Source organism: Echinops telfairi, unplaced genomic scaffold (assembly GCF_000313985.2).
Source record: "Echinops telfairi isolate 266 unplaced genomic scaffold, ASM31398v2 ScPeMD7_7424;HRSCAF=8462, whole genome shotgun sequence".
NCBI lineage: Eukaryota > Metazoa > Chordata > Mammalia > Afrosoricida > Tenrecidae > Echinops > Echinops telfairi.
In genome coordinates, this window is record NW_022111324.1 from 78,969,516 (window position 1) to 78,982,452 (window position 12,937).

At 43.9% G+C, this 12,937-nt stretch overlaps 1 protein-coding gene across 1 annotated transcript in view; it reads right to left on the reverse strand.

Moving 5' to 3' along the window:
* Window positions 1–849, reverse strand: part of HNRNPU (heterogeneous nuclear ribonucleoprotein U) — a 9,694-nt gene extending 8,845 nt beyond the window's left edge. Inside the window, exon 1 of the mRNA XM_004699959.3 lies at window positions 35–849. Coding sequence (XP_004700016.1) covers window positions 35–665 — 631 coding nt within the window. The 5' untranslated portion in view covers window positions 666–849. The remainder of the gene's footprint in view (window positions 1–34) is intronic.
* Between the last annotated feature and the right edge of the window lie 12,088 nt (window positions 850–12,937).

Here is a 12,937-nt window from a genome sequence, read left to right on the forward strand (position 1 = left end):
CCGCCGCCTCCGCCGCCTTCCGCCTTCTTCTTACCTCCGGCCTGCTGCTGGCCCTGCCTCGACCCGGGCGGCGCCACCGTCACCGCGAACAGCGAGGTGGGGCCGCTGCTTTTCCCCGCGACCTCCTTGGCGGCTCCGCGCTGCTGTGGGGGCTGTTGCTGTGGCGTCGCCGGCGGTTGAGGCTGCTGCTCCCCGTGCCCGTTCTCGTCGCCCGCGCCTTCCTCCTCGTCTCCGAGCTCATCCTCCCCCTCCTGGAAGCCCTGATCGTCGCCGTTCTCGTCTTCCGAGGCGGCCTCCTCCTCCGTAGGGCCCGAGTTGGCCGCCCCCGCGGCCCCGTTCTCTTCCCCTATCTCCATCTGGTCGCCATCCAGGGCGGCAATGCCTTCTTCCTCGTCTTCCTCCTCCTCCTCGTCGTCGTCGCCAGCGGTGGCGGCCTCTTGCTCTAGGCCTTCCCCGGAGCGCCCGGCGGAATCCCCGCCCAGGTCTAGGCTGCCGTTCCCGGGCTCCATGGCGGGGCGGCCCCCGGCCTCTTCGTCATCTAAGGCGGCCTGGAGTCGCTCCATGAGTTCGGCCTTGAGGCCCTTGTCAGAAAGGCGCCGCTTCTTGAGCTCCTCTTTCAGCTCCGACACCTTCAGCTTTTTTACATTCACGGGCGAAGAACTCATCGTGAGAGCCCCGATTCACCGAGAGCTGTGGCGGCTCAAACTCGGCTCCGCTCACACGGCCACTGGTGGCGGCTGCTGCGGCTGCTCCGAGGCCCGGGCGGCGGCTGCGGCGAGAGGTGGGCTCGTGCTGCAGAGATGACCCGCCTGGTGTCGAACGGCGCCAATTCCTTTCACCGAGTTCGCGAGGGAGACGCGGAGACTCGCCTGGCGCGAGCGAGCACGCAACGTCCTCTCGCAGGGGCGGCGCCGCGCACGTAATATAGCCGCCCCGCCCCCCTGGCTTACGGTAGCGCTGCGCAGCAGTGGCGCCGGAGCGCGCGCGCGCTTCGCCCAGCTTCATTACCGTACTTACTTCCCCGCCCCCACGCCGAACCCTGCGCTGGGAGCGCGGCGCAGGCCACGCAGTGCGCTTCCAATTGGGACTTAGCAAATGGAGGAGAAGCAAACTGCCTTTCGGTTAAACCGATCTGCTGCAAAACCTATTGGCCTTTCTTGTTCTTTGGTGGCAATTCTCAATCTGCCTTTTGCTTCTCCAGGCTGGAAGCCACTTTTATCCAAATGTTTTCAACCCTCAACGTGGCATTTTCAACTCAAATCCCCCATCTTTCCTTCCATTTTAAGTTTGCCTTCATATATGTGTGTGTGTGTATCGCTGCTTTTTGTTTAAAACGACTTCACATTTGACTTCGATATTCGTTTGTTCAGCACACATGACCAAATTATTATGTACGGGGAAGGCAACAGGAGAATCCGTCTACATTTTTGCTTTGCGAATTGGAATTTGAGCTCCAAAGGGCGAGGGCCAAGCCTGCCTTTGTCTCTCACCCCTGGTGTAGGGTTGGGCGATAGGGACTTCAGGAACCTCTACTGCAAAGAGTGCATTACAGGACATTTGAGTGACAGCGATTCTCGTGGTTTTAATAGCCAGAGTTGTTTAACCAAATCACAGGATTGCGTTTCTGAGTTTCCTCCATATACCAAAAATTCGGATCTTCTCTAATAATTATTCTGCCCAGCTTAGAAGTTGTTTAACAATCAAGAAGTCCCAGCAGTTAACTCTGAAACGCACCCACGTTGCTTCTATTCCTACTAGTATAAAAATAACGACCAAATTATGGTAAAACTAAAAGCTCGTGAAAAATAAAGGGCCAAGATTTTCTAAGACTAAGACTTCATTCCTGAAAATAAATGTGTTATTTTTGTTGTATGTTAGTTTCATTTTCTCTTAACATGTTTTTGAAGTCTTACATAGAGACTTTGGATTTGTGATAGAAGTGAACATCTTAAAATCCCAGAGAATCTGCACCATGACCAGCCAGTGTTCTTCCCTTATCTGATTAAGGAGATTAGTTACACCCACTGTGAGTTGCTAGCACAAAAAACCGCCTCCATGTTAACCTGAGGTTTGGGAGCATTGAAATTTGTACTTAAATTTCTCCCAACATGCTGGTATAATTGAACTAATATGATTAAAGTTCCGGTTTGGTGGCTGGTAAGAAGCAAGTATTTCTGCATGCGTGCATATCTAATGATAAAGTATTAACATGAAATTATGCAAGTTGAGAATAAATAATGTGCCGTACTGGTTCTTCTCATTTCCACTTAACTGAGGTGGTAACGATCTCAAACTCACTGCCATCAAGTTTATTCCAATGCATAGCAACACTATAGAACAGTAGAACTGCCCCTATAGGTTTCCAAGACTGTAAATCCTTATAGGAGCAAAAAGCCTCACCTTTCTCCAGTGGAGAGACGTGGTTTCAACCCACTGCCACCAGGGCTCCTCCACAAAATAAACTTCCAATAGTGCCCCAAACTAATTTTAGTCTTTAAAGGTTATGCACAAGGCACAACATGGAATTTGAGCACTTTGTTCAGAAAATGGTAAGAGGAAGACAGGGTGCTTAGACATTCACATACTAGAAAATTATCCTTTCCCCAAGTCAAGGGTAAATCAATTATTATGATGGTCCTTTAAATTAAATACTGCTTGCATTTTTAGATATTAGTGATATGGAAACAGTTTCCATTTAACTGGAAAACGCTAAATTACAAAAATAAAGTTTGTATATATAAATATAACAATTTATAGTAGCTTATAGTAGTCAGTTATGACAGTAAACAAGAACTGTAGCTTCATGTGCCCATTAAAAGTTTCCACGGCTTTAATCTCAAAGAGGTTTGTAGATTTTTAGAGCTGGTTGGAGGCTGGAAGTCATCTTAACTCTGCTGGTTTTACGGACAAGGGAACTGCGGCCTCTACTTCCACGTCAATGCTTTTTCACTTCATCTGGCAGGCTTAACATTTGTAATGACTTTTCCAAAATACACAAAGAATCACCATCGTCCTGTTACCTTTTGTATAAAAGAAATCTGTAAGGAGACCTTACTGGAAAAGGAAGTTGAGAGCAGGGCAGGGGAGCACCCACATTTCAGAGGAGGCACTGATATTTCTCTTGGTTGGTATGGTGGGTATTTTAGACTGGGTTGACTAGATAAACAAATTCTGCCCCCCAAAAAAGAAACAAATCCATTAGCACATAGATGTTTTAAAAAGAGCTTTATATCAAGCAGTAATTATATATCATGAAGATATCCCTGCTCAGTCCAACTCAAGTCCATAAGCCCAGTATTAGTCCTTAAGTCTGTCTTTAGACTTACGTAACCACATGCAATGATGCAGAAACAGGAAGATTGCCAGCTTGTGGGTGCAAAGTCTTGTGGATCCAGTGGCAATGGATGCATCTCAGCATCTCTGTAGCTCTGGCAGCAACCAGAGTCAGTCAGCTGGAAGGTGAAGACAGAGAAGGGGAGGTTCCAAGGGGCCCTCCTTATGAGAAGGCCACACCCACAGGAGGCACCATCAGGCTGTGACCTGATTGATAGTTTGAATTGGACCCTTACACTTTTATATATCTTCACGTTGACATGAAATTATGTAACTCCCCACAGTGGTTAAATGAGGAGGAGCTACATCACATCCGGAAGGGCACCTAAGGGGAGAATAAACCTGATTTTATGTTCCTGGGTAGACACTATGAGTATATTTCTACTCAACCCTTGGTGAACCACACCATGAACTAAGTACTAATATGACCTTAAGTACTGGCCCTACAGGCTACATAGCATCTTCCCAAGGGCCACACCAGAAGGACACATCATAGAAGCCCAACTGAAAAAACTGGGCCCTACCTCAAAACTACCCATACCCTTGGATTTAGAACAGAAATATACCAATGGGAGAGGAAGCAAAGGATGGCCACATCTAGACTGTGGAAATGGCCATCATCGGACCTTGGGTGGGACCCTGGTTTAGTGGGTGTCCAATGAAAAGGGAATCCAGAACCACCATATATTTAGTGCCTCACTGCTCCCCTTGCATTGATATGCCAGATTTTAATCTGTTAGGCAAGGATCTGCACTTGTAAGAAATTATACAGGAAAAATTTCCCCTACAACAAACCTCCATGGTCAGGGTAAACAGAGCTCAATCAATTAAGAAATCAAGCTGTACAGAGCTCAAAGTTGGACTGTACTCCAATAAATTCATATCAACAGTACCTTAGAGTCTATGTCATTGAATAAATTATTGACATTAAAAATATAAAATGAGCATTCTCTAAAAAAAATAGTTGTCTATACATCATCACAATCAGCGCTAATCCTCCCTCCCTCCTCCTACATTCATTGTTTGCTCCCCAAATCCCCTAACCCTCCCCAACCCTAACCCCCTCAAGGTCCCCTTAAGCCAGTGGTTCTCAACCTGTAGGTCATGACCCCTTTGGGGGTTCAACGACTTTCACAGGGGTTGCCTGATTCATAACAGAATCAATATTACAGTTATGAAGTAGCAACGAAAATAATTTTATGGTTAGGGGGTTTCCCACAACATGAGGAACTGTGTGAAAGGGTCGTGGCATTAGGAAGGTTGAGAACCACTGCCATAAACAATTGCATCATTTATTGTCTTTATGCATCCATGCCTTCTGTGCTTCACAAACTGGAAAACCCAACAGAAACAATAAGAAACAGAAACAAAATAAAACCTCAAGAAGAAAATAATAACAATATAAATATAAAATGTAAGAAAGAAAATACCACCATCAATATTTAAAAAGCCAGAGAAGAAATTTCTGTTGTGGAATAAGTGAGAAATATTTGAGCCTAGAGCAAATTCATATCGGGTCAAGAGGGAAGTCAACTGACCAAGTATCATTATACCATGTTTTGATCCACCATAATCAAGTTTACAATAATCTCTGTCTGATAGTAGAGCTGTTCGAGTCCCTCACCTGTGGCTAGAGGGGATCGGCCAGAGACTTAATCTGACTAGATAATCTGCAGATGAATTTTGGGCTCCCACTGTCCTCCACAGTCTTCTACAATTTGGGTGGTGACCATTTAAACTATGATACTTTTCCCTTCATCATATTTGGATTCTGTTATTGTCATCTTTGGATCACACAGGCTGGTGTATTTCTTCCATGTGGACTTAGTTGACTCCTCCCTTAGATGGCTGCTTGTTTGAATATAAGCCTTTAAGATCCCAGACACTATTCCAGTTGATAGCTGGGCACTATCTGCTTTCTTCACCACACTTTGCTGCAGCAACCATATCTTCAGAGATATCTTCATGAAGGGGAGTATCAAGCAGGGCCATGTTATATGAACTAACTCTTCTTGGATTGGGGCGAGAATTAAGTGGGAGCCCACTGTCCATCTGTTTGTCCAGGGTTATAAATGATTCTGATTTACTTTGGGCGTCATATTACAGCAAAAACAAAGACCAACAAGAACAATAGCAACAAAAAAACAAAAGCACCCAAAGTCCATCTGCTTCCTTGTTGCATTTGCATATATATGCATATATAAACAAGTATGCACACCCACATATATATTTCTACTTTCCTCTTTTTCTTAACGTGGCATTGTATATACTTACCTTCCTGACATGATTGCTGAAGACAAAACAGGTGCATAAGCAAAGTGATAAAGAAAGTTGATGGTGCCCAGCTATTAAAAGATATAGCATCTGGGGTCTTACAGGCTTGAAGTTAAACAAGCAGCCATATAGCAGGGAAGCAACAAAGCCCTCATGGAAGAAGCACACCAGCCTGTGTGATCATGAGGTGTCAATGGGAACAGGTATCAGAAGTTCAAAACAAGCAAACAAATCGATGTGAAGGGGCATGGAAGTAGTGGAGACCCAAAACCCACCTGTAAGATAACTGGACAGTCCCGCTCAGAAAAGCCACACAGATGGGATGAAAAATCCAGGTTGGGGCATGGCACTGATAACTTTCCTCTAGTTCTTTAATATTTCCTCCTTTACTATTATGGTTTTTATTTGTTTTACCTTATTAATCATGCTAGATTTGCATATGTTCATTTGTATATTTAAGATTGTCATTCGGTACATGAAAGCTAAGATAGATAAGCCTTCTGAAACAGTAACAGGAGTAATGGTTCCATGAGGATAAGGGAAGAAGGGCAGAGTGGGGAGAGGGAGCTGATAGCATTGATGCCTATATAACCCCACTCGATGGGATTGAATATGGGATTGAACAACAGAATTGTATGTGAATGACATATTGGATTATGTAAGATATGGCACACACCAAAAAAAACTATTATAGGGGAAAAAAATAATAATAAGGGAGGGAGGGGATAAAAAGGAGTTGATGTCAAGGAGTTCAAGAAGAAATAAAAGGTTTTGAAATTGATTGTGGTAGCAACTGTACAATATACCGCTTGATGTGATTGAACTATAGAATGCTATGATATCAGTAAGCGCTCCCAATAAAATGGTTTAAAAATATTAATGAACAATCAAACACACTCTCTTGATATATAATTACTTCTTGATATAAAGCTCTTTCTTATACACATATGAGTGCCACTGGATTTGTTTCTCTAGTCAACCTGGCTATGGTAGTCGCCTAATCTGGTATCAATTTAAGGATTAAGAGTATAGGGGTGGAGTCTTGGCTGTCAATCTGGAGATAGCCAATGAGACTTCTGTGTGGGCAGGGCCTTCTCCTGAGAATTCTGGGAAATCTGGTACTTCCTCCTTGGAGGTGGAAGACACCTCTCTCTGCCACTCCCTGGGAGACATTGCAGAAGACAAGCCACATGGATGCAACCAGACGTTGGAAGACGGAGAAGTCACAGAGAGACCCCTGCCAGCACTGAAATGCTTACAACGCCACATGACCCAAAGACTTGTGATCGTCCTGCATTTGGCTTCATTGCATGTGTTTAGTGAGTCTGAAGAGGACTTTATAGATTGGTATCGGACATATGGGCTAATATCAGATTTATGGCCTTGGACTGGACTAGGTTGGGATATTTTCTCAATGTTCAATTCCTCTTGTATATAAACCTCTCCCTTATATACATATGCTTGTTTGTGAATTTGTTTCTCTAGTCAACCCAGACTAACACACTGACCTAACACGGGAATGAGAAGAAATATGACAAAGGGTAAGAAACAGGAGAGACTCAGATGACTCATGGTTTTGCGGGACTTTGACTTTTGCCTCTAATGACAGGGACGATGTGAAAGAGTTGTTAGTAGGAGAGTGACCCAAATGGACAGGGATGCTCACTTCAATAGACACATTATGGGTTTTAGTAATCATAACCCTATCCATTTAAGTCAGTGATTCTTGACCTCCCTAATGTCTCCACCCTTTAATGCAATTCCTCATGTTGTGGTGAACCCCTAACCATAAAATTATTTCCGTTGCTACTTCATCACTGTAATTTTGCTACTGTTATGAATCGGGTGACTCCTGTGAATGGGTCGTTTGAACCACAAAGGGGTTGGGACCCACAGGTTGAAAGCCGCTGATTTAAGTCTTTTAAAATTAGAATACCAAATACCAAACCTATTGCCACTGAGTGGATTTTGACTCCTTGTGGTCCTATAAGACAGAGTAGATTTTTCCTTAAACATTTTAAGGCTGGGGCTGGCCACAATCCCAACTATGTGAACAGGCCCCACTCCCGATAGAAGAATTCACTTCAGAGGACAGCACTGAAGCTACAGCTCAGGGAGAGGGACATGTCTGATCAGAGCATACAGGAGCAAATGAAGGCAGAGGAAGAGAGGGTGGAACACATGCTGGCCCACCAAGCCCTGAGGACGATATTCCCACTCAGGGCAGCCAAAACACAGAGAGGACCATAGGGCCGGCCCCAGTACCAGACTTGACATCCCTCACTGACCCATAGCGCTAAGGAGGACAACACTGGAGACACAGTGTGGGAATTGTGCCTTATCTGACCCCACCACACTGAGGCGAAACATTTAGGGTGTGCAACAAAACAGCAAGGGGAACCAGACTTTTTTTTTTTTTTAACATTTTATTAGGGGCTCATACAACTGTTATCACAATCCATACACACATCAATTGTGTAAAGCGCATTTGTACATCGTTTCTCAAAACATTTTCTCTCCATTCAAACCCCCGACATTAGGTCCTCATTTTTCCCCTCCCTCCCCGCTCCCCCCTCCCGGGAAACCAGACTTTGGGGCCAGGGCATGGCACCCCATCAGACTCAACTGGAAAACACTCCTAAAGGTCAACAAACAGACCTTGAACTATTTACAGGTTTTCCTTTTTTTTTTTTGGTCATTGCTTTGTTGTTGTTTTGTTTTCTTTCATTGCTTTGTTTTGCTTTGTCTTGTATTTTGTGCACATTATTATCTCTGCATGTCTGTCTAGATAAGATAGGCGGGATAAAAAATCTGGATAGGCGGGATAAAAAAGCCCATTTGTAGGCCACTGGAGATCCTCTTGCAGAGGATTCTCGGGGAGGAGACAAGCCAGTCAGGGTGTGATCTAGCAACGATGAAAAATACAACTTTCCTCTGGTTCCTAAATGCTTCCTCCCCACCCCCACTATCATGATCCAAATTCTACCTTGCAAGTCTGGCTAGATCAGAGGATGTACACTGGTACAGATAGGAAATGGAAATACAGGGAATCCAGGGCAGATGATCCCTACAGGACCAGTGGTGTGAGTGGCGATACTGGGAGGGTAGAGGGAGAGTGGGTAGGAAAGAGGGAACGGATTACAAGGAACTATATATGACCGCCTCCCTGGGGGACGGACAACAGAAAAGTGGGTGAAGGGAGACGTCGGGCAGGGCAAGATATGACAAAATAATAATTTATAAATTATCAAGGGCTCATGAGGGAGGGGGGAGAGGGAGGGAGGGGAAAAATGAGGACCTAATGCCTGGGGCTTAAGTGGAGAGCCAATGTTTTGAGAATGATGAGGGCAATGAATGTACAAATGCGCTTTACACAATTGATGTATGTATGGATTGTGATAAGAGTTGTATGAGCCCCTAATAAAACGATTAAAAAATAATAATGAAGAAGGTGGGGAAAAATTAAATCAACAATCTTGCCCCCCCTCAAAAAAATCTGGAGGAGAAAACAACAGGACCAATGGTTCCAGGGGGGACATGGGAGAGAGGGAGGCAGGGGAAAGGAAGTGGTGTTAACAAACCCAGGGACAAGGGAACAACAAGTGATCCAATATCGATGTCAAGGAGGGTGGAGGAGGCCTGTTATGGCTTGGTCAAGGGCAACATAACCAAGAGGAATTACTGAAACCCAAATGAAGGCCAAACATGATAGTGGGACAAGAGGAAAGTAAAAGGAAATAGAGGAAAGAACTAGGAGGTAAAGGGCATTTATAGAGGTCTAAATACAGGCATGTACATATGTAAATACATTTATATATGATGATGGGGAAGTGTCGATGGGATCAGGTATCAGGCATCAAAGAACAAAAATATATCATTGTAAATTAGGGGGAGTGCGGAGTGGAGACCCAAAGCCCACCTGTAGGCAACTGGACATCCACTTACAGAAGCGTTTCGGGGAGAAGACAAGCCAGCTAGGGTGCAGTATAGCAACAATGAAACATACAATTTTCCTCTAGTTCTTGAATGCTTCCTTCCCCCCACTATCATGATCCAAATTCTACCTTACACATCTGGCTAGACCAGAGGATGTACACTGGTACAGATAAGAAGTGGAATCAGGGAATTCAGGACAGATAAACCCCTCAGGACCAATAGCGAGAATAACAATACCAGGAGGGTAGAGGGAAGGTGGAGTAGAAAGGGGGAACTGATCACAAAGATCTACATATAACTCCCTCCCTGGGGGACAGACAACAGAAAAGTGGGTGAAGGGAGACATCGGATAGTGTAAGACATGACAAAATAATAATAATTTATAAATTATCAACGGTTCGTGAAGGAGGGAGGGTCGAGGAGGAGGGGGAAAATGAGGAGCTGATACCAAGGGCTCAAAGCAAATGTTTTGAGAATGATGAGGGCAACAAATGTACAAATGTGCTTGACACAATGGATGGATGGATGGATTGTCATAAGAGTTATATGAACCCAAAATAAAATGATTTAAAATTTTAAAAAGAGAGAAGGCAAATGACACATTGCCTTGGGTAAATCTGATGCACATTCCTTTGTAAAGTTTTGAAAAGAAATGATGTTACTGAAAGGACTAACATGTATGTGGCACTTGACCAAGCGGTATTTTCAGTTGCCTCATATGCATGTGACAGGCACACAATGAATAAAGGAGAGTGGAGAAGGAAAAAAATGTAAAGGCTGTGGTCTCTAGAGGAGCCGATCACCAGGTTGGTATGTCAACCTGGGAGCCAAGTGAAATAATAAACACAGCCAGAATAGGAGTGTGCAGGCTTTACTTGTAACCCACCACAGTACAGCCAGGTGATGGCTCCGGACACCAGTTTTCTCATTTATAAACCAAACAGCAGGCTGGAAACTTTAAAAGAAGCCCCCAGGGAGAACTTTCTATGAGGTTCTTCTTTGCTGACTCTAAGGCCCCAAACAGGAGAGAGACATTGATAACATTTGAAAAATTATTATTAATTGGTTGTTTTACTTACATATTGTATTAGAGACTGCAAGGGTGCTGCATTATCTCAGACATGAAATGTGGGCTGGTATACTAAGCAAAGGGAAAAACAAGCCAAGCCCATTCAAGCTTATAGAGAGCTCACGTGTGTCACAGCAGAGCTGTGCACCAAAGCGTTTTCAATGGTTGGTTTCTTGGAAATAGATCACCAGGTTTTTCTTCTCAGGTGCCTCTGGGTGGGCTCAAACGACCAGCGTTTATGATGAGCAGCCAAGGTCGTGCACCTTCAGCACCACACCGAGACTCCAGTGGTGCTGGATTCAAAATGATACACAATTTAAATGGAATCGAATATTCCCATTTTCATATAATTCAGGTACTACAGTAGGCAAAACGGTTTCAAGTCCGTAGAATCCGGTTGAGCAATCTGGTCATTGATGTTATGCATGTCTGTTTTCATATGCATAACAGAATGAAGAGCCTTGGTAGTGCATCAGATTAAGCATTGTTCTGCTAACCACAAGGTGGATGGTTTCAACTTGATGAGCTAGGGAGAAGTATGAGGCTACCTGCTCCCATTGAAGTGTAGAGTCCAGGAAACCCTACAGAACAGTTCCATGTCTTATAGGATCCCTGTGAATTAGAATGGATGGCAGGGGATATGTTTTTTTTAAGGTACAGTAAGTGTGCCAACTAGAAAGTTGCAACAAAACCAGACTCATGTGGCTAACAGTAATATACCAGGCTTTCTGATAACACCAACACTCATCTTACACAAAGTAAACAACTGTCATAGCCATGTAATATCAAATCCACAGGTATCGAGTACATTTATTACTATGATCCAAAGTTGATAAACCCAGCTTATCCACATGTGATAAACCATTGACCTATTTGGAGCAAATGCTTCCATGCTAAAACTAAGTATGCTGTCTAAAGTTATTTTTTTACACATTGTTTTCTAATAGTCTATTTAGACTCATATTTCTGTCTCCCTCATCAGGTTCTTCTAGTTAAAAAAGTCCAGCACCTTTTTTGGACTTGGGGTGACTCCCTGTGTGTCGGCGCTGCGCTCCACAGGGATTCCATGGCTGATTTTCCAGGGGTAGATCACTAGGTCGTTCTTCTGAGGTACCTCTGAGGGGACTCGAACCTCCAACTTTTGGTTACCAGCTAAGTGGATTAACCATTTGCACCACTCAGAGATTACTATTAGTTTATAAACTTCTGGCAAACAGGACCTCTCCTACTACTCAATTTAGGTTGCTTAAACCCAAATGAAATATTTTTTCTGACTTTTATCCTACCTAATCCACTAACTTCAGTATTTCAAAGAAAAACTCTACAAAGCATTAGTCAGTTAACTGAGTCACGAAGAATTTAAAGAAACAAACCAACCCCGCAAACTGCCCGCCATTAAGTCAATTCTGACTCATAGGGACCCTATAGGACAGTGTAGAATGGACCAGGGAATTTCCAAGGCTGTAAATCTTTCTGGGAGCAAAAGGTCTCACGTTTTTCCCTCCGAGTGATTGGTGGGTGGGTTCCTGAGGCTGTAAGACTTTCCATGAACAAATAGGCTCAACTTTCTCCTATTTGTTGGTAAGTTTGAACCTAAATCCTTGTGGTTAGCAGCCCAACACTTAAACCCATAGCACCAGCGGCCCCACAGGAAGCTTAGGTTCAGAAACACTACGTAGCCCCACCGTGTGATAAGGTACACCTCACTAAAGCAAACCGCTTCAAAAGCGCTGGAGAATTTTTCTCTCCAAAACAATTTTATGGTGTTAAAAATAGTAAGTTTACCCCTACCCCCGGGGAATGGACAACTGAAAAGGGAGTGAAGGGAGACATTGATCAGAGTAAGACATGAAAAAACAATGATTTATAAATTATCAAGGGTTTGTGAGGGAGAGAGGGTTGGGGAGAGAGGGGGAAAATGAGTAGCTGATACCAAGGGCTCAAGTAGAAAGCAAATGTTTTGAGAATGATGATGGCAACAAATGTACAAATGTGCTTGTTACAATGGATGTATATATGCATTGTGATAAGAGTTGTATGAGCCCCCAATAAAATGATTGAAAAAATAGTAAGTTCATCAAGTATTAATAGGACTTCAGGAGAATCCCCATTAAATAGAAGCAAGTTGAGTAGTGGAAGGGTTTCTATTTTTTTTTTAATCATTTTATTAGGGGCTCATACAACTCTCATCACAATCCACACATACATCAGTTGTGTAAAGCACATTTGTACATTCATTGCCCTCATCATTCTCAAAACGTTTCCTCTCCAGTCAAGCCCCTGGCGCCATGTCCTCATTTTTCCCCTCCCTCCCCCATGTGCCCT